At 39.2% G+C, this 22,525-nt stretch overlaps 1 protein-coding gene across 2 annotated transcripts in view; it reads left to right on the plus strand.

Annotated features, from left to right (window-relative positions):
- LOC124553975 overlaps positions 1–22,525 on the plus strand; it is a 186,533-nt gene that overhangs the window by 8,737 nt on the left and 155,271 nt on the right. For both annotated transcript variants that reach the window (XM_047127999.1, XM_047128000.1), the window contains exons 2-3: positions 11,308–11,376; positions 18,878–18,946. In XM_047127999.1, coding sequence (XP_046983955.1) covers positions 11,308–11,376; positions 18,878–18,946 — 138 coding nt within the window. The remainder of the gene's footprint in view (positions 1–11,307; positions 11,377–18,877; positions 18,947–22,525) is intronic.

Genomic DNA, 22,525 nt, shown 5'->3' on the forward strand with positions numbered 1-22,525 from the left:
ATGACTCTTTGTCTGTTGACGGGCTGTTCACATGAAAAAGTTTAAATAACAACTCACTTTGTTCATCTGAAGTGGCTGTCTTCTTACGATGTGTTCAGCAACCTCCATTTCTAAGCACATTTATATGAATTTGCTAGCCATCATTCATAAATTCCTGAAGGTAACTCAAAAAACAATATCACAAAAGAACTCAACTGTGGAGCAAAACAAGATGGCAGTCAAACAGATTGTGTTTCAATTTAACTATCAATATGTCGATCCTACTGTTCGCAGTCACTTGCGGTGTGGTCTGCGTGATATACTGCCACATCACTCATTGCTGGACAACATATATTACAGAATGAGAGACCGTGACAATTTTATATTACAAAAGACAGTATAAAATGTTGTTTCAAAGAATTACAAAGATATTTCTGGAACCTGCATTTGTATATGATGTTAATTTGTATGTGTTTTCTGTTGAATTGAAATTGATCAAGGAATGTGAGCTCTTAAACTCCACTGTTTTATTTACGATCTTCGTTTTTCAACTTTTATCCTGGATGAGTCATCCATTTCCTTCAAGATGGCCATTTTCCAGCTCTTTTCGAAATTATACAGTACTATAAGGTTGTTTCCAGAATGAGATTTTCACTGACCGGAGTGTGCGCTGATTCGAAACTTCCTGTCAGATAATAAGGTTGCTGTCTGTTGCAACACTGTGTCCATTTTGTTTATGTGTTTTGCAATGACTGACTTCTTAGATTCGTCAAGTCAGTGTGTTCTTTATAACGGGTTTTAGAATTTCTGCCCATTTAATCGATGTAGTATTACAGTAGTTGCAATGACTGCTTGTAATTTGCTCTGTTCTTCTGTTGGTTGTGAGATGTCATGAACCAGATTCTCCATTACATTGTCGCTGCAGAAGTGATCCTGATACCTTTGGTTTTGAACAGCTTGGCTATTTTGTATAAAATGGCTCTTAATTATGGTATTGGTTAAAAATAGTCTTGGTTGCAGTTTTAGTGTGTGTCTCCTTTTTTTTTTTGCCCCCCCAACATCATGTTTCGCCTTATTTAGGCAACTTCAGGTTATCTTTTCTAGATGGACGCGAGAGGCACCAAGATCTGCATAACGCGTTCCCCTTCACTCCTGTGAACCAGATTCACTCCTGTGAATGGGAACGCGTTATGCAGATCTTGGTGCCTCTCGCGTCCATCTAGAAAAGATAACCTGAAGATGCCTAAATATGGTGAAATGCGTCGTTGAATAAATAAAAAAACTAAAATTGTAACCAAGACTGTTTTTAACCAGTACTGTTAAGCACTGGTTTGCTGTATGCCACATATAGATTAGAAGAATTTCTTAATTATGGTATAGCTATATAGTTGGGTTTTTGTATCCAGAATGAGATTTTCACTCTGCAGCGGAGTGTGCGCTGATATGAAACTTCCTGGCAGATTAAAACTGTGTGCCCGACCGAGACTCGAACTCGGGAACCTTTGCCTTTCGCGGGCAAGCGCTCTACCGTCTGAGCTACCGAAGCACGACTCACGCCCGGTACTCACAGCTTTACTTCTGCGAGTTCGAGTCTCGGTCGGGTTTTTGTATGTTGGCTGATGGCCCTGTCAGTTTGTTTGGTTTTGTTTTCTGATATGTGTTGTAATAGCGCACCTAGTTCATATTCATCATAGCCATTGTTCTGTGAAATCTATTTGATTGTGTGTATTTATGGGTCATTGTTGTCAGCATGAAGTGGGAATTTCTGTATTCTGTTTAAGAAAGGACTGAATTCAGATTTTTTTTGCACGAGTTTGGTGTGTATGTTGGTTATTGTCGTGTCAAAGAAGTTTATATTGTTACCTTTCTGGTGTTCTGCGGTGAAATCGATGTTTTTATGCAAACTGTTGAATTTATGTAATAACATTTCTATTTGCTCTTCAGTTTGATTATATATTATGAATGTGCCATCTACGTATCTATTGATTTTGTTACTGTTAAGTCAGGTATATGTACAGTGCTAAAGTTGCAATGCAAGTAGTAGTAGCATGCCCTAATAAGTACCCCATGTGCATGCCAAAAGAACCGACCCTACTTTCTCACCGAAGGGGTGACTGAACAACCTAATCATTAACAGCTGGCTCTTCTACTGAGGGGAGTGGTTGTCCACCATTGCAGTTATGTCCTTAAGTGCACATTTTAATTTTAAACAAGTAGCCAATGAAATTCAGTCAGTGAATAAACAGCTGGAATCAGAGCGATTCTGATTAATGTAAACCAGACTTTTGAAACACTTGATGTATTCACAATATTTCAGATTTCGAGCTCTAACTCGACACAGGATTCATCGACACCAAATATAAACTGAAATATGCGTTCCTTTGATATCAAGAATCTGGAACTTTTCATTATTATATCAAGAACAAATTAAATTGGCCACATGTCTAGCAGTGCATGTAGAGCAGCCTTTGGACAAACTATACACGTGAATCCAAAAAAAATTACGTCATGCTCAAAAGGATACCATCTACTGATATCTCAAAACCATTGAACGAAACACTCAGATATGTTTCAGTTGAACATAAAAACATTAACTTCCAAATTCTTTACTCAACACTCGTGCGGGAGCAGCATTTTGCTGCCTAAACAACATTACCAGATTGGTGTCCACCGACAAATGACGCCAAAACACCTCACATGCTCTCGTCTCAGCAAGTCACCTGAGCAAACTGCCATAGTCAGAAGTCCACTGTGGTCACCACATTTGGTTGCAAAAGTCATTTATGCTTAACATTTAATTTATAGTCTGTCCATTGAAAATGATTTATTGCAAACATTAAAACATCCTTTCATTTCATGAATAATTGTTATGAAACTCACTTACTTTTTGTGTCATTATATAACTGGAGTACACACAATAGACAAAACTCTTACTTTAAAAATGAATTAAAAACAGTTTTGATTACAATAAAACATTTGTTTACAATGTTTGTCAGTTTCGGTTGCAATGTGACCATCTTCAGAACATTTATACCATGTTGCTAGGTAGTGGCGGTGAATGGAGCTGGTGTTATGACTCCATGAATGTCAATTACTCACTTTGTGGAGTCACAACACTTGTCTCGTTCAGCGCTGCCTCCTACTGTTGTCGTATAAATGGTTTGAAGATGGTCACATTCTGACTGAAACCGGTAGCAATTTTAAATAAATGTTTTATTATGGGTGAAACTGTTTTTTTTTTTTTTTTTTTTTTAAATACTGTTAGCCAGTCTGCTGTTTCTCCACGAGAGGTGTTCTCAAACATTTCTAAAAGTCCTTACTGTGTTTACTCATGCAGTTTCCACACTGCATTATTCAAATATTATCTTTGTAATACCAGTTTCCAAATTTTCGTTCAATAAACATACAGTCAAATCTTGTAAGGGTTAAAGCAGAACTGTAACTGTTTCTTGATAGATGACTTGTCTTCGCACTTAAATTTTGAAATCAGTTTACTCTACTCTTGTCGGAAAATTCTCAGTAAAATTTTCCCAAAGTACACAGAGTCAGCAGACAGCAGTGCCACAACTCTGATAGCTTGTTATTATGTGACACTGTCGCCTGTTATCTTACAAAGTCACTTTCTGAAAACAGCTGGTGAATTAAATTAAAATTTAGTTTCTGTAGGGTGTAATTCAAACTCTTAGAAAATAGCTTTCCACGACTGCTACAGGAATTACAGGTCTGTGGTACTGACAATGGGGAGATCGAGTCCCGTAATTAAATCGATGAAGACTAACGATTCCTGTGGATTATAATGGGATGTCAGCAGAATATGTAAGCGTTGTGTCACGTATGTTAGCCCAGTAATTAGCCACATTTGTAATTTTTGCTGTGGGGATGGTCATTTGTATGAACTGCTCTATTAAAAAAAGGAGAAAAGGATAATGTAGACAGTTTTAGATCTATTCCTATGCGATGTGTGTTTTCTAAAGTTTCTGAAAAGGATGTGACAAACAGCACTTGATTTTCAGTGAGCCTTAAGAGCACAGAGGGACCTCACAGGCTGTGAGTTTGTGAACGGGTGTAGAGGATACGATGACCATCAGTAGGAGGATGGGAGATGGGAGGCGGGGTAAAGGTAATTGAAAACTCCAATATTAGCAGTATTATCAGGGTTGCCACAGGTTATGGAAATTGGGGAATTTCAAACGCAACAGGGAAATTGAAAAAAAAAAAAAAAAAAATTCTCATTTTTGTCTCAGTAGATGAAATGGTTTGTTCATTGAGGTGTCGTGCATCATCACTGGCTGGGTGCAGCTGAGTACGTGCGCCACTTCCCTACTCCCTCATTATTACTGCTTCTCACCTTCCTACCAACACCCTCCCCCCCCCCCCCCCCCCCCCCAGCTTGTAGTCACTGCTGCCACCACTTCTTGCCGCTAGCCTAGCAGCTGCCAATGAGAACCAGGGAGGCAAGAGGATTGGTTTGTTTGGATCTGATTCTCAGAGACGGCAGATGCAGTGGCCAGAGATGGAGGTTAAGGGAGACTCGAGTTACAAATTATGTGCTGCACGGATTGATCATCGTGGTCTCATTTCGTCAACTAGCTGTCTGTGGCTCACGAATAGCTGGCCACACAAGTGGATTTCTGAGACGGGCCAAAAGCGCAGGCTGCTCCTGCGGGTATGTGTAATGGATCGGGCCTGCCGACCTAAATTTGGTGCCCACCGACGTGCAGGCCCTGCCTGTCGGATCTAGTCTCACCGATCTGCCCGCAGGCTGGGTCTGTTTGTGTGTGATGTAATGCAGCAGATTTTCACGCTTTACCCACGGTCCCGGGAGTGTGGTGTTCCCCGGCAGGCCAGAGGCTGTGGGCGATGGATTTCAGGAATTATGACTCTCACCACAAGTACGTTGTACAGTGTGGCGTTTTATAGACATTTTGTTTGTTATAGTACATTTTGGCACTTCAGGAGTACTGTATCTATTAGAAAGCGTGGAAAATAAGAAGAAGAAAATTATGTCAGTTGCTGGCGGTTTGTACTCGTATATTTCTCAAAAGAAAAATCACACAATATCTCTAAAATAATAGATTTAGCACAGTGGGTAATGACTGACAATAATGAACATTGTAGAACCAATCTTTTATTAACAGTCCCCTGCAGTGTTTGTTTACACATTACTTTCACACCTTCATACACTTCTTTACCGAGCGAGGTGGCGCAGTGGTTAGCACACTGGACTCGCATTCGGGAGGACGACGGTTCAATCCCGTCTCCGGCCATCCTGATTCCGTGATTTCCCTAAATCGCTTCAGGCACATGCCGGGATGGTTCCTTTGAAAGGGCACGGCCTATTTCCTTCCCCATCCTTTCCTCCCCCGAGCTTGCGCTCTGTCTCTAATGACCTCGTTGTCGACGGGACATTAAACACTAGTCTCCTCCTCTACACTTCTTTCTTGAGGCCTACTTTTTCTGATGTTATTTCTGAAATCGGTGAAGGTATTTTAAATCTGTCTTGCAACTCCAAGGAAATAAGCATTTTTATCACAAAATGTGTTCTGTTTTATTGAAATAAAATAACATCAGTGGTCTTAATAAAACTCATTTACCATTTGGGTTGCCTTCTCCATTTAAAGACAATTCATTACAAAAGAGGTTGATATTAGTACTTAAGATTTTTGCCCACATAAGGAGACCCCGTCTGGTTGCTAGCTTTTTTAAATATTTCCTCATTTGCACTATTGTACCGTAGCTGCAAAGGCAGATTGTCAACTTACGTCTTAACTTGCCTTTGAGATCTCAAAATTTGTCATGGAAAAATTCCAAAACTTGTCTGGAAATCAGTGAAATATCAGGAAATTTGTGGCAACCCTGATTATTGTCTGTTAGTACTTGGGGGCTGATGTATTGCACTTTGTTACAGCTATGGACAACGTTCTAGAAGTGCTGATGCTGAAATGTAGATGCTTTTTTCTTTTTTTTTCTATTTTGGTATTTACTGAGAAAGTGTTCATCTTCCTAATCACACCTACATTTATACTACATGTAGTTGATATGGGGTCTGTGTTAAACAAGAAACTATAATTAAGTGGAGAGGTTGGTTTATGTGAACAACTATGGAAAGCCAGTCCTAAGCAAAGAAGGGAAAGGCGAAGGGTTATACAGAGGGTCTCTACAAGGGAGGTGAACTTGAAGGCAGTATTACAGAAACAGAAAATGACGTAGATGAAGATGGGATGGAAGATACAATACAACGAGAAGAATTTGACAGAGCACTGAAAGACCTAATTCTAAACAAGGCCCTGGGATTAGATGACATCCAGCTACTGATAGCCTTGTGGGAGCCACACATGACAAAACTCTATCTGGAGTGCAAGATACGAGACAGGCGAAATAACCTCAGACTCCAAGAAGAATGTAATAATTGCAGTTCCAAAGAATGTAGCTACTGACAGGAGAGAAAATTATCAAAATATCAATTTAATAAGTAATAGTTTTAAAATACTAACACAAATTCTTTGCAGTAGAATGGGGAAACTGGTAGAAGCCTACATCGGGGAAGAACAGTTTGGATTTGGGAGAAATGTAGGCACACATGAGGCAGTACTGACCCTATGATTTATCTTAGAAGATAGGTTAAGGAAAGTCAGATGTACATTTATAGCATTTGTAGACTTAGACAGTGTTGACTGGACTACTCACTTTGAGATTCTGAAGGTAGCAGTGATAAAATACAGGGAGCAAAGGACTGTTTACAACTTATACAAAAATAAAAAAAAAAAAAATAAAAAAAGGCAGAGAGCAGCCTAGGGGCATCAGAGGGAAGGAGTAGTTGGGAAGGGAGTGAGACAGTTTTGTAGCCTACCTCTGATGTTATTCAGTCTGTACATTGAACAAGCTGTAAAGAAAACCATAGAAAAATTTGGAGTAGGAATTAAAATCCAAGGAGAAGAAATAAAAACCGTGAACTTTGTCAATGAGATTGCAATTCTGTCAGAAACAGAAATAACTTGGAAGAGCAGTTTAATGAAATGGACAGAGTCTTGAAAGTGGGATATAAGATGAACACCAACAAAAGCAAAACAAGGATAATGAAATATAATCAAATTAAATCAGTTGATGGTGAGGAAATTAAATGTAGTCAAATTAAATCAGGTGATGGTGAGAGAATTAGATTAGGAAATGGGATACTGAAAGTAGTAGATAAGTTTTGCTATTTGGGCAGCAAAATAACTGAAGACTGTCATACTAGAGAGGATATAAAATGTTGGCTGGCAATGGCAAGAAAAGCTTTTCTAAAGAAGATTATGAAAAGGAAAGTTGCTACTCGCCATATAGCGGAGGTGCTGAGTTGCAAATAGGCACAACATAAAGACTGTCACAAATAAATAAAGCATCTTGGCTATATAGTGGGTAGCAACTTTTCATAATACAAGGCGAGTCACAAGTCCTGTGACACCTTCATAAGTTGGAAGATTAAAGGGAAAATTGAAATGTGATGATGGGAACATAGGTTTGATGTGAGGCCGCAACTTTCGGAGTGAATGTCATTTGTGGCCGCCATCTTGAAATCCACCATTTTGGATTCAAGTCTTTTTTTTTAAATGGGAAGGGGTGTATGACACACCAAATAACACTCACTTGAGCTCTGGAATTTAGTGGTGTTTTGTTTTTGTCTGTCTTGTACAGTTTAGAGGTTATTAATGTTCAAAGTTGGGAAATTACCTTCATACCGCCTGCTACAACACATGTTCAATATGTTGTCCATCCCGTGCAATGCACAACTGTAGTCACCGCAGGAGAGTGTCTCCTGCAATTTGGTCACAGGCGTGTTGTATGCGTTCCTCCAGGTGTCTCAAATCACGGATGATCTCAGCATACACTATCTGCTTAAGATGTCCCCATAGATAAAAATCGAGGGGCGTCAAGTCAAGGGATCTCGGCAGCACTCCACGGGACCACGGCGACCGATCCACTTCCCTGGCAGTTGTTCCTCTGACAATTCACGGACACCAAAGCCATAGTATGGAGGGGCTCCATCGTGCTGAAAATAAGATGGGAAACACAAGGTCCTGCAGTAGGTAGCATTAGATACTGTGGTGCAGTTAAGGTGTTGTAAATGAAAAATGGCCCTCTGATGCGGGTGACCCATCTGCCACACCGCACAATCACCTTCGCTGGACTATGTTCTCGAATTGGGGCAACCCAGTTCAGATTTGCGTCACTCCAGTGTTGACAATTATGCCGATTAACCTCCCCGTTCAAAGTGAAATATGCCTCATCACTGAATAGTATGCCCTCGGAAAACGAAGGATCCTGTTCGTGTTGTTCAGTAGCCCCCAGGCAGAACTCCAACCGGCGATCAGGGTCATCCTTGTTAAGTCAATGTTGCATCTGCAGATTGAAAGGATGCCACTTATTGGTGTGCAATATCTGGACAATGGAGGTTTGGCTTGTTCCACTTGCTAGGGCCACACGACGGGTACTTCGTTTAGGACTTTTCACAAACGATGCAACATCCTCAGTTTCAGTTTCATCTTTGGTGGCAGTCCTCGGTCGCTCACTACGTGCCCTACCGTGAACAGAGCCCGTCTCTCGGAATTTTGTGATCACGTGAGTGACCGTGCCGTGCGATACCGGTTCCCTGTCTGGGTGCTGTCTGTTGTAGTCAGCTGCTACTGTTTGGTAGCTACATTTCCCTGATATAAGGATGATTTTGATCTTCTGTTCACGTGTCAGACCCATTTTAGATCACCTGGAACAAAGAGAGACACGAGTCGGTATCAAGGTAACTTTGAACATTAATAACATCTAAACTGTACAAGATGGACAAAAACAAATTACACCACTCAATTCCAGAGCTCAAGTGAGTGTTATTTGATGTGTCATACACTCCCCTTCCCATTTTAAAAAACTGACTTGAATCCAAAATGGCAGATTTCAAGATGGCGGCCACGAATGACATTCACTCCAAAAGTTGGGGCCCCACGTCAAACCTATGTTCCCATCATCACATTTCAATTTTCCCTTTAATCTTCCAACTTATGAAGGTGTCCACGGACTTTTGACTCGCCCTGTATCGTTGCATTCCATCCTAGATTTTCAATTGTTTGATTTTCTGAAGAAGAGAAATTTGTTAACATCGAATATAGATTTAAGTGTAACAAAGTCTTTTCTGAAAATATTTGTCTGGAGTGGAGCCATATACGGCAGTGAAAAATGAACTGTCAACAGTTTAGACAAGAATAGAAGCTTTTGAAATGAGGTGCTACACTTGAATGCTTAAGATTAGACAAGTAGATGATGTAACTAATGAGGAGGTGCTGGATAGAGTTGGGGAGAAAAGAAGTTTGTGGCGCAACTTGACTTGAGAGGACACATTCTGAGACATCAGGGAATCACTTGAGTGCCGGGGGGAGGGGGGGGGGGGATCGTAGGGGGAGACCAAGAGATGAATACAGTAAGCAGATTCAGAAGGATGTAGGTTGCAGTAGTTACGGGAGATGAAGAAGCTTGCACAGGATAGAGTAGCATGGAGATCTGCATCAGACCAGTGTCCAGATTGATGACCCCAACAGCAACATGTTGCTTCTGTAAAATTAAATTGCCCAAAATTATATATTCTTCTCCCAGAGAGGAAACTAAAAATCTTGTTTTATAGTCAAGTTTTATGTTATAGTGCATTGAGCATGTAAAATGTGTTGCCTTATAATTGGTAGACAGTACTTGTACTTTTCAAAATTCGTTTAATAGAGGACGTGCAGAAATAAATAACTGTGCAGTCTTGGGTAATCAGCTGGCTCGTTACGAGAATGATAGCCTTGCCTTAGATATGCCAGTGCCTTTATCAGAGCAACTAAAATATTCAGTCCTGTAAGTTCAGGTGTTTTGAGTGTAAAATGAGATGGAAGAAACCTATGGAATATAAGAAGAATATTTCAACAATTAATATAATGCTGGCAGTCAGACTACTGGGTGTCATACTTGTCGTCGACATCTGCACTCTGCATACCATGGTGAGGTGCATGACAGAGGGCACGTCGCATTGTATCAGTTATTGGGGTTTCTTCCTGTTCCATTCACATATGTAGCAAGGGAAGAATGGCTGTTTGAATGCCTCTGTGTGTGCAGTAATTATTCTAATCTTATCCTCATGATCCCTGTGAGAGTGATACCATTTAAAGCCGGTTCTTGAAACATTCTTAATAGACTTTCTAGGGATAGTTTACGTATATCTTCAAGAGTCTGCCACTTCAGTTCCTTGTGTATCTCTGTGCCACACTCCCGTGGATTAAAAAAATCTGTGACCATTCGTGCTGCCCTTATCTGTGTATACATTCATTATCCCTTGTTAGTCCTCTGTGGTATAGGTCCCACACACGCGATCAATATTCTAGAACCAGTTGCACGAGTGGTTTGCAAGCGATCTCCTCTGTAGACTGATTGTGCTTCCCCAGGATCCTGCCACCTGCTTTACCCGTGACTGAACCTATGTGTCCATTCCATTTCGTATCAGTACAAAGTGTTGCTCCCAGGTATTTGTATGAGCTAACTGATTCCCAACAGTGACGTATTGATATTATAGTCATAGAATACTAAGTTTTCTTCATTTTGTGAAGTGCAAAATTTTACATTTCTGAACATTTAAAGCAAGTTCCTAATATTTGCATCACTTTGAAATCTTATCAAGATCTGACTGAATATTTATGAAGTTTCTTTCAGACAGTACTTCAACATAGGTAACTGCAGCTTCTGCAAAAAGTCTGATGTTACTATTAATTTTGCCTACTGACCAAGTGGCGGCAGGGGGCATACGCACAAAAGGATATGACTTTTACGAGCTTTTAGAGCCAGTGGCATTACATTATATGATCAATAATTGATTATTTTCGTTGTTATATTGTCTGCAATGTCATTAATGTACAACACAAACAGCAAGGGTCCCAACACACTTCCCTGGGGCATACCCGAAGTTACTACTACATGTGATGATAATTCTCCTTCCGAGATAATATGCTGTGTCCTCCCTATAAAACGTCCTCAGTCCAGTCATAAATTTTACTTGATACCCCATACAATTGTTCTTTTGGTAATTATAAACAATAACAATCATTCTTAACCACTTTACCCATTGAACGCTGTGTATGAAAATTTGTAATTGCATATCTAAATTCCCGTATAATATTGTATAATGTTGAATTTTTTTTTAAAAAAAGAAGAATACCTAAACCGTTTGTAAGATGGCTGTATAGATAAAACCAAAAACCGTTAAAAAAAAAAGAAAGAAAAGAAAAGAAAAAATGGGACAGATAATTGACTGACAGTTTTTTTTCCCGCTTTCAGATACCTGGCCAGTCAGATGAAGTTGTACCACTTACATCGGTCCAGACATTTGTCAAAGAAGAGCAGTTTGTAAGTATTCTGAAATATTGACTGTCGAGTATGCACTGTACTAAAGTGAATATTGACTGAATTCTGTCATATTGAGAACGTGGATGAAACAGTCTGTGTTTCATGAGGGAAAAAGCTTTCAGTAGCAAAGATCACAGAAGTTAGTCTGTATTGCTGACAATAGGTGTCAACAGTTGTAGTTGTCATCTTCTCGTCTTAAAAAATTTCTTTGATGAAATGTGCCATTATGAATTTGTTACTTCTGGACAAAACACAGCACATTATACATAGGTTTGTCAAAAACAAAACCATTTACAGTTAAAAAGCACCTTGTGCACACTAGCATGCTCTCATACATAGCACACACAGAGGCAACAAAATCGTAAGACATACAGTATACAGTAAACTGCAGTTGCACCATATACTTCGGCTGAGGTGGATCTAGGATGTGTGGAACATTTCTGCAAACATAAACAGATGTACAAAATGTGAATTGTACTGTATATCAAGTGCTTCAAGAATTAACAAACATCTGCGTGCACTATGTATGCAAATGCGCCCGTGTGCACGAGGTGCTTTTTAACTGTAAATGGTTTAATTTTTGACAATATTATGTAGTGTGCTGCATTTTATCCAGTGCAATGACAGTGTGGCATAAGGTACAAACTCACACTAGAACACATTTTATAACAAACCTTTTTTGAAGACCAGAAGATGACAGAACAGTTGAAACCAGTTGTCCACAATAAAGACCAATTTTGTGATCTTGGGTATTTGAAAGTTTTTCTCAAGAAATGAATATTACTTCTGTTCCGTTTAGCTATCGCAGAGAAGCTGTATGGATGCAGTTTCATATCATACCTGTTACAGTGAAACACTAAAGTTGAAACGAGGTTGCTGGATAGATGCAGGGTGTATATACCCCAGGCTAACTGGGAAATCCGGGGAGGACACAGGCATCTTTTAGATTTATGATAATTTGTCATTGTTTGAGTTTCTAGTTAAAGTTTTATAATTTTGACTGGTAAGAACTGATATTCTTAATAAAAATTTTACTTTGGCCCACTACTGCAGAATAATATTGCAGAGAGAAAACATAAATGAGAGAATAATGTCAAAATAAAATTTTAGTTGCAAAGAAAGTACGCCATTTACTACAAAACAAACTGCGCACACAAGCATCTGGCAACAGTGAAATGTGTTGAAGGCTTTAGGATGAAGACTGTGTTATATTTTGTGACAGCAAACTGCTTTCATTGAGTATGATGTCACAACAGTTTACTCTTATAACAGGTCACGGCAAAATATTGAGGATGGTGGTTTGAGAAGCGTTACTTTATGTTATGTGTTAGAATGTGTGAGTAATTTCTTAAATGACAGTGTATTTGACTCTCACTCAAAACTTAATGCTTTGAGGAACAGCTGTGTAGAAAAATTGCGAACCCAGAAGACCAGCCATTTATGCCATTTTTTAAAACTTTCCAGCATATTTGTGTTTGATGTATGTTGAAAGGTAATGCACTAAAAAAGACCAAGCTTCAGGATTGGTTTTTCATATCTATTTTATTTCTGTCATACCGTATTTACTCGAATCTAAGCCGCACCCGAATCTAAGCCGCACCTGAAAAATGAGACTCGAAATCAAGGGAAAAAAAATTTCCAGAATCTAAGCCGCACCTTAAATTTGAGACTCGAAATTCAAGGGGAGAGAAAAGTTTTAGACCGCATCTCCAAATCGAAACAAAGTTGGTCCATTGTAATATGAGAGACAATTTAGGTCGAATGAATGACGATACAGCTACAGTAGTTTGGTTCGAGTCGTAAGCTTAACAGTTAAGCTTTACCAGGTAGCCATTGCTATGCGTCAGGCTCTCCGTCTGTATTTATACGGGTACCCTTCCTTTTTCACGTGCTTCGTCTGGTTTGAATTGATTGCTTATTTTTCTTTGATCTGACAAGCGCCGTTTTCTTTGTTATAGGTGTTTATGTCACTCTAAGCTGAAAATGCATTACTGTTCCGTGTCGTGCATTGTTTGTCGCATTCTGATAGTGCGTGTTTACGGCCTGTCGCCGCACGCGGCATGGCTTCCTTTTGTGCACGCTACCGCCGCTTACAATTTAAAAAAAAAAGAGAGAGAGGAATCGTCTCATTGGCGAAACAATGACAAGAGACTGCTATTTGTTCTTACTTACACTGCTGCTTTCTTTGATAATGATCAACAAGAACCAAATAATAGACTGCGTATGATAGAAGATGTTCTAAACGAGAGTTTAGCGAAAAATTTTCTCCGTTTGAAAATCTTTGCAGGCGCTCTTTAGTACATTACATTTTGCACAGATATTAGAGTCATCTTAGATTTAAAAATCTAGTCAATTGCCTTGCTTCATTTCTGACTGTATCACTATTAGGCATAAGAATAATATGAATATAAACATGACATGATATGTATATTCTTCCACGTTTGCTGTTGTCTCACTCTAGTTTCGTAGTTTATTAGGCAGACAGGATTTAAATGAGATAGCAGCAAACACGAAACAATACATGGCAAAATGTTTATATTCATATTATTCTTATGGTGAAGAGAATACTTCATAAAAGTTCCTATTAGCAACCATCTCTTCTCACAGGTACGAAAAAATTCAGAATGTAGAGTTGGCCATATTGACAAACATCCCAAATAGTCTTGCCAGTCGGATTTTCGTAGTACACTGAAATGATGCTACATTCGAAGATGAACAATACATAATTTGTATTTACTTCGTTGGATAATGTATGAAAATGCAGTGGTCGAAACTCTTTAACTGACACAGAGGTTTTGATGCCAGTATTTATCTTTGTGCCTACAAAGCATGCCTGTGTAGCACTATATATATTCGACGGCAGAAGTTAGTTGTGGCGGCACCCATCAGCATTTTTCGAACTTCTGCTTGCTTTGCAATCGATTCTAAGCCACAGGCGGTTTTTTGGATTACAAAAACCGGAAAAAAAGTGCGGCTTAAATTAGAGTAAATACGATAGATTACAGATCATGCAATAACAATGGCAAAATGTATAATTATCCTTCGAAAAAAGTCTGAGGTGAAGTCTTGAGCAATTTCACATATAATTGGCTTTTCTATGGAAAAGTCGAAGTGCTCGACAGAATATTTATTCAGCCAGCTAACCCGCAAAAAATTTCGTGCAGAGCAGTGAAACTTGTAATTGTGCTTGTTAGGAATATTCAGCTGCTGCAATTTAAGCTATGCTTTTAGGATCCTCCCTAACCACAACTTGAGAAAAGAACAGTAAAAAACTTTTGATAACAAGTATATCATAGGTGAAAGCTTAGCTTTTCATGTAGCTCTACTGAATGTATATTAATTTAAACCATTAACTTTTCCTATATTTGTGTTCGTGCTACTTAACAGTGATGTTTCTGTTGGCCGACTACATGACAGTGATGTCTCTTTTGGTCGACTACATCACAAGTCCTGTGCTCTAAATATCTGCTGTCATTGCCTGGGTAGTACTGTAACATGAGCTATGACTGGCTGACAAAAGATCTTCAGAATCTTATTTTCAGTGCTTTGAAAGCTGCTATGCCTTAATTGGTGGAATTCATATTTATGCTTTCATAATTTGAAAATATGCCGTGTACACGGTGCTGCGCATCAAAGATTTTTCCAAAACACATTATTTTTTTGCTGGGTTTAGTTTCATAAAATACCGGGAAGTTCTACGCTGATATATAATACCTTTACAATTCAAAGGATTTGTAAGTTTTACAGCTCCAAGGGAACGTATATTGTCACTTAACATGGAAAAAGTTTATTTTAGCCTGGGAGAAAAATGTATTTTTTAACTGGGAAATCGAGAGAAAAACCCAGGATTTTTTTTCTTTCTTGTCTGTACCTTGAGACAACATTGCCCCAGAATTACAGAGATGTTTGACAGAACCAGTCATTATAAAATTATTGCATGCGGTGTGCAAGATACGAGACAGACAAACTGTCAGTTTAATAATTCACGAAACTTCCTGGCAGATCAATACTGTGTGCTGGCCAGGACTCTAACCAGAGACCTTTGCCATTCGTGGGCAAGTGCTGCACCAACTGAGCTACCCAAACATGACTCGTGACCCGTTCTCAGAGCTTTACTTCTGCCATTATATCTCCTGCCTTCCAAACTTCACTAAAGTTCTCCTTCAAAACCTGTGGCACTATCACTCCTGGAAGGAAAGGTATTGCAGAGACATGGTTCCTTCCTCAGGAAGTTACATAACAGCGCACACTCCACTGCAGAGTGAAAATTTGTTCTGGTTAATAATTCATGATATTGTCACTAATAATTTACAGAAGAATGGAAAAATTGGTGAAAGCCGATCCCAGGGAAGATAAGTGTAGGTTGTGGAGAAATGTAGGAGTACGTGAGGAAAAAATGACCCTGTGACTTATATTGGAAGATTGGTTAAAGATAGGGAAACGTGGATTTAAAGCATTGGAAATTCAGAGAATGCTTTCGACAAGTTGACTGGAATACACTCTTAGAAATTCTGAAGGTAATAGGGATAAGTTATAGTGACCAAACAGGTATCTGCAACTATTACAAAAACCAGATGGCAGTCATAAAGAGTTGAACAACGTGAGAGGGAGGCAGTGGTTGGTAATGGAATGAGGCAGGATTGTAGCCTATCCCCAATGTGTTTCAGTATGTATGTAGAGTGTACAGTAAAGGTAAACAAGGAGAAATTCTTAAAGGCAATTAAAGTTCAGGAAGAAGAAAGAAAACCTGGGGTTTGCTGAAGACATTGTAATTTCATCAGAGTCGACAAATGAGTTGGAGGAGCAGTTTTGTCGAATGTCTTCAACAGAGGCTGTAAGATGAACATCACTGAAGGTAAAACAAGGTCAGTGGAAGGCAGACGAATCGTGATGTTGAGGGAGTTAGACTAGGAAATGAAATAATGTGTTTTTCTGTCTGGACAACAAAATAGCTGATTATGGTCAGTGAGGGAGAATATAAAATGCAGATTGTTAGTAGCAAGAGAAGTGTTTTGAGAAAAGAGAAATTTGTTAACATCAAAATAAAAATATAAGTGTTTGGAAGCCCTTTCTGAGGGTATTTGTCTGGTGTGTAGACTGGTACCGAAATAAAACACGGTTGATAAACAGTTCAGACAAGAAGCGAGTAGAAATGTTTGAAATGTGGTGCTGTTTAAGAATGCTGGAGATCAGGCGGATAGATAGAATAACTAATCAAACTGGGGAGAAAAGAAATTTGTGGCTCAGTTTCACTAAAAGAAGGGTATGGTTAATAATACACATACTGAGCAATCATCAATTTGGTAATGGAAAGTAACTGGGGGGGGGGGGGGTGTTAGGAATTGGAGAGGATGACCAAGGTTTGACTACTGCAAGCAGGTTCTAATGGATGTAGGTTGCAGTATCATGCATAGATGAAGAGCCTTGCTCAGAGTGGACTAGCATGGGGATTTGCGTCAAACCAACCTTTAGACTGATGACTACATCATCAACAACAGCACACTTAATATTGAGGAAATTTAGAAACCACACATTATAATAATGTTAGATTCTTCTTTTTATTTTTGTTTCACCCGACTTTGAGAAATGTTAAATCAATCACTTTTTAATATTCTATGTCTTTCTATTAGCAGCTCAGTATTGTTTCATTCTTTTGACCTTGCTTTCCTATCTTCTTCAGAGATGTGGATGCTTGTTTGGTTTTGACCTACTTCTCTCTCTCTCTCTCTCTCTCTCTATCTATCTCCTTTTCCTCCTCTCTCTCTTTTTTTTCAGTTTTATTTTTGAACATAATTCTTGTGATTTGGAGTTCTCACGAGTCCGTTTCCATTTCACTAGACCATTTTTTTCCTGCAGAAGTAGTCATAATTTTTTCAGTTGATCTATTTTTGGTTGTTTCTGAAGATGTATCCATAAAAATCAATAAGTCAATTCTTTTTGTCCTAATTGTCTGAGAGTTTTTCGGTAGTTTGGTAAAGGGTTTCATTTTTGGTGTGGATTAGTTGTTGTGAAATCTAAGGTCAAGAATTGTTTGTAATATCTTTGTTTCTTCTGTCTCCAGTCTTTCAAGTGGGCCACAGTTGGTGGTAGACAGTGTTTTGGCTGCATACAGTGCTTCTGGTTAGATTAATGCACTGTTAAAATGTCTCATTTTTGCATTCCATGAGAGGGACTTTTTGTTGTATGCATTTTTTGTGAGTTAGAAGGCCAGTTCAGCTTTACTTCTTCTAATTTCCATTGCTTTTTTCCTCGAGCTCAGTCCAGTTGATGCAGTTTCCAAGGTGTTGGAGTTCTTTGATTATCTCTACTTTTGTTCTCCCACTTTATGTTTTGGTGGTTTTTTTATGTTTGTCATTACATTGGTCTTTTTGAAGGTTTTGAGACCTGTTTTTTGTTCTTGTTTTTCTGTTTGAGAGTCTGTTTTTTGTGTGCATTGCAGTTCTCAGCTAGTAGTGCTATATGTCTGCAAAGAGTAGATAGTAGGCTTTGATGCCTTTTGTTTTGTGCTCCTAGGCAGATTCCACTATGGATCTCTGTGTTGCAGCCCTGACCACTTTTTCTTGGGAGCAGTTAACTAACAGTGGGGGAGTATATCTCCTTAGCTTACACCAGTTTTTATCTCAAAAGGGTTAGAGTGTTCTCCCATGAATTTGCCTTTTGAATGTGTGGTGGTAAGGGTTTCTGTGATTGGATTTATATTTATATTTTTTGTTATCTGTTGTGTTGTTGTTGTTATTGTTGTTGTTGTATTCTTTTAGTATAGAGATGAAGTCTCGGCCTGTTAAGTTGCGAGTTGCGTGATTTTAAAAAGTCAGTGGCTGTCATAATATATCATTTTGCTCTTGATTTTTGGTAGACCATGAGATATTTGAGTTTTAAGGTTTATTCTGTGCAGACTCTTCCTTTCCTGAAGCCAACTTTTTGTACTTCAAGTTAATTGTCTAACTGGGAATTTGGTCTGTTTAGTAAGACCTTAGGGAATATCTTGTATGTTATGTCTAGGGGGGTGAGATCCCTCCATAGTTCTGATATGCTTGGGCCACTTTCTTATGGAGTGGGTGGACGAGGGCCGTCTTCCATTCATCAGGGGTTTTTCATGTATTCATATTTCTTCAAAGATGTTGTGGTGAGTGTCTGTGGCATTTTTTCCCCAAAGTTTAGCTTCATTTGGTCTTCTCTGAAACCTTATAGTTTTTGAGATTTGAAATGACTGCAATTCCTCAGTGGTGGGTGGTTCAGAGTTAGGGTTGGTTGTTGAGGTCTTCAAGACCACTTTTTGTGTGTTCTTCATAGTTGAGATGGTTTCGTAAATATTCTGCCAATGTTTGCAATTATCTCTTTTGTTGGGGCAATATTTCCACTTTTGTCTTCAGTTTCCAAGTTCAGTGGGCTGTATTTGGTTATTTTGTTTAGAAGTCTTGTCTCGTTTAAAAGTCTTATAAAAGTTCCTTGTGTTGTTTTCTATGAAGTTCAGTGACTAACATTTGTTTTCCACTTGCAGATAAATGACCAAGTAGATGAAGCAGCCATACTCTCACCGGTCCAGATATTCCTCAAAGAAGAGGAAGGTGTAAGTATTTCTGAAATACTGACTGTCAGTTATGCACTGAAGTAATGAGATAACTGTTAATTGTATTTCATGTACATTTTATGATAAATGTGAAATAGACACAAATTCTGCTTCATAATGTGAAATTACATATTAGGCGCTATTTTGTAGTGAATTATATCCAGATGTGAACTATTTTATGAGAGATAGTTTGAAATAGCTTTATTTCTGCATATAAATATTGAAAATGTAACCAGCTTTTGGTTACTGGTATTGTACATTTCCCGGCGAAGCCCAATTTGGAAAGATAATGTGCATAAGAATCTTTTTGCATAATGAAAATGTACAAATCCAACGACGTATCAATGCACTCAATGATCTGATGTCAAGCCAGTTGTGGGCAGTTGAATGATCTGTTTAAGATACGTGCTGTGTAATACAATGTAGTACTCAGCTGTGGGACCTAGTATTTTATAATAAAGAAATGTGTACATTTGTTTGTTAAAAAATCCCAAAAGACGGTGTAATGTGGACGTTTCTAAAGTGGCAAATTAGGTGGTGGATGTTTTGAGCAGTAGTTGTATCGAATGCTGCTAGATGTGACACTGAGTCGTTAACAATAGTCCGCTAACATCAATGAGCAATTGAGCTGCTGCTTTCCCCCCAATGAAGAAGAAGAAGAAGAAGAAGATTATTATTATTTTGTTTGATTTGTGGGGCAGTGAACTGCACAGTTATCAGCACCTGTACAAATTCCCAACCTTTGCTCATTCCAAACCCTTCACATTCATGAATGGTGATGAAATGATGGGGACAACAAAACACCCAGTCATCTCGAGGCAGGTGAAAAAACGCTAGAAGAGATTTGTGATCCCTTTGACAGTACTTTAGGCTGCTGCCATGTGAAAGGGAGGCGGGGTTTGTTTCCTGCACCACTCTTCTTCCCTCTGGCAGTCAAAATTCTAGTTTGTTTACACTTGTGGCCATCTGTCACTATAGCCTATAGTGAAAGTACAATGAAATGAACACCCTTAGCTGCTTAGAGGCTGCGACATATGTCAACGGAGACAGATGAAAATTTGTGCCCCAATGGGGACTCGAACCCGGGATCTCCTGCTTACATGGCAGACGCTCTATCCATCTGAGCCACCGAGGACACGGAGGATAATGTGACTGCAGGGATTTATCTCTGGCACGCCTCCCGCGAAACCCACATTCTCAACGCATTGTCCCGCACTACATACGTATTGCCCCCGCCCATTATACTTGTTACTCACGGCGCGTTGCCGATTCCTGTAAGAGTTCGGGCACTGTTTGTGCATTCGCACAGAAGATGGTCAAGTGGGCGGTGAGCCTCAACTATATATATACTAAGATGGTATCTGTTCTTTCGGACATGTCCGAAAGAACAGATACCATCTTAGTGTATATATATAGCCTATAGTGTCTGCACTCTGTGCTATAGCAATTGGAAAACAAGATTTGTAACATTTTTCGACTGTGCCGAAATTCTTCTCCTAATGTTAACATAGCGTTATATGTTCAGTTCTGTTTCTACGCTAACTGCCTTGTGTGTTCTGTCTGTAGAATTGTAAAGCATGGGTCAAACTGCTATGAATGCCCACAAAAGATTGGAATTAATAGTTTTTAGATTTTGTTATCATCAAATTGGGCGGGGAAGATAAGTAATGTCCAGAAACATCTTAAATTAGAGACGCATTCAGTTCACCGGCAGGAAAATGCCACAACTTTTCAACATAACAATCATTTTGAATGCTTAAATATGGTCAGATGAAAAAAGCAAAGGCTATTGTGGAAGGAAAAGGTGTTGGAAGTTTTTGCAAAAGCAAACATCATGGTCACAAAGTTCCCAGTCAGCACCTTTCTGTAGCAGTCTGTTTCAAAGAACTAAGGCTTTTGTTTGTTTTCACTCGTGTGACAATCTTTGAGATAGGTGCTTCTAATCATTAAAAGAAATACGAATCTCAACAAAAATAGATGTGAATTTTGCAAAAAATATATGAGAATTTTGCCAAAATAGATGCTACATTTTCCAGTCCCTGTGTAGTGTAATTCCAGTATGGGGGGGGGGGGGGGGGGGGTACATAAGGAAGTTTGGGCCTGGCCAAGAGTCATGCACAGATAGCCTAAACAGTTAAGGTGACCGCTCATGTAAAGCAGGAAACCTAGGTTCCAGTCCCAGTATGGCACAAATTCTAATTGTCTTTATTCCATTATACAGCTGATGGTTGTCCATATTTGCAGCTGCAAGTATGTTTTGTGTATTCCATGTGGGCTGTAGTTACCACAGTGCTTGTTCTTTTGGGCACACATGTGTGTCCGACGGAACATTGCATCGTACTTTTAACAACACGGGCACTGCAATATCACATAATGTCTGTGTTTATACAGTGTCTGCATCATTACAATATAAAGCTTTTCAAACTCGCATGCCTGAAAGCTGTGGATTAACATTGTGAAATAAATATACTTCTTGCATATTTTCATCAATGTCAGCAGTTTGTCACACATGAAAATTTGTGTCGGACCAAGACTTGAGCTTCAATTTTCCGCTCGTTACGAGCGCTCACCTTAACCGCTTCAGCTCTCCGAATGTTCCTCTGGGACTGATCCGGACTTCCATATATTGTGCAGTCACATCCTGTACGCTTGCACAATTTGCAATTCTCGCACACGGAGACAAATGTTATACTGTCATTTTAGCCCGTCATCGGCGCATATTTGCAATATGTTAACTTTTTCACAACAGTATATTATTGTATATAAAGTAGTTGTCAGTTAGCTCCCACCGGCAATACACTAATGGAACCTGTACCGGTTTTGCCGGCTCCAACCCTGTTGCCAGTTCCACTTTGTGAATCGTTGTGCCTACTGGTACTCGAGTAGCAAATGTATTTTAATGCAAAATTGTTGTCTAAATTAAGAAAAAATGTAACCTTGGCCGTAATGACCAGTAAGAGCACTACAGGGGTCTAGATTGTAGTCAACTTAAAGTGGTTTTTGTAGGAAATATAGACATCAAACTTAATACTAGTTACGAGTTAAATGGTGACAAAATTGCAAAACGATGCCATCCTTGAGGATTACACACGAGGGTCTATAGACGACTTACGCTGCGGCTGTGGCGCGATCCCTGCCGAGGGATATTTGGTGATGACTAGAGACCGGATTATACGAATTTTCGTGCTGCATATGCGTTTGCATATTTGGCTCCTTTTCACCGGTTGTTGCATATTTTAACTAAAAACTGGCGACGATGCATATTTTCACTCTATGTTTACAATATTTTAAAAATTGAGACAGGTGGGCTCTAGCTTGATCTACCGTATTTAATTGAATCCAAGCCGCACTTTTTTTCCGGTTTTTGTAATCCAAAAATCTGCCTGCGACTTAGAATCGAGTGCAAAGCAAGTGGAAGTTCTTAAAAATGTTGGTAGGTGCCGCCACAACTAACTTCTGCTGTCGAATATATGTAGTGCTACACAGGCATGCTTTGCAGGCACAAAGATAAATACTGGCGCCAAAACCTCTGCGTCAGTAAATAAATTTAAAAAAATGTTGGAAGAGGAGCTTTGTTTC

Source organism: Schistocerca americana, chromosome 11 (assembly GCF_021461395.2).
Source record: "Schistocerca americana isolate TAMUIC-IGC-003095 chromosome 11, iqSchAmer2.1, whole genome shotgun sequence".
NCBI lineage: Eukaryota > Metazoa > Arthropoda > Insecta > Orthoptera > Acrididae > Schistocerca > Schistocerca americana.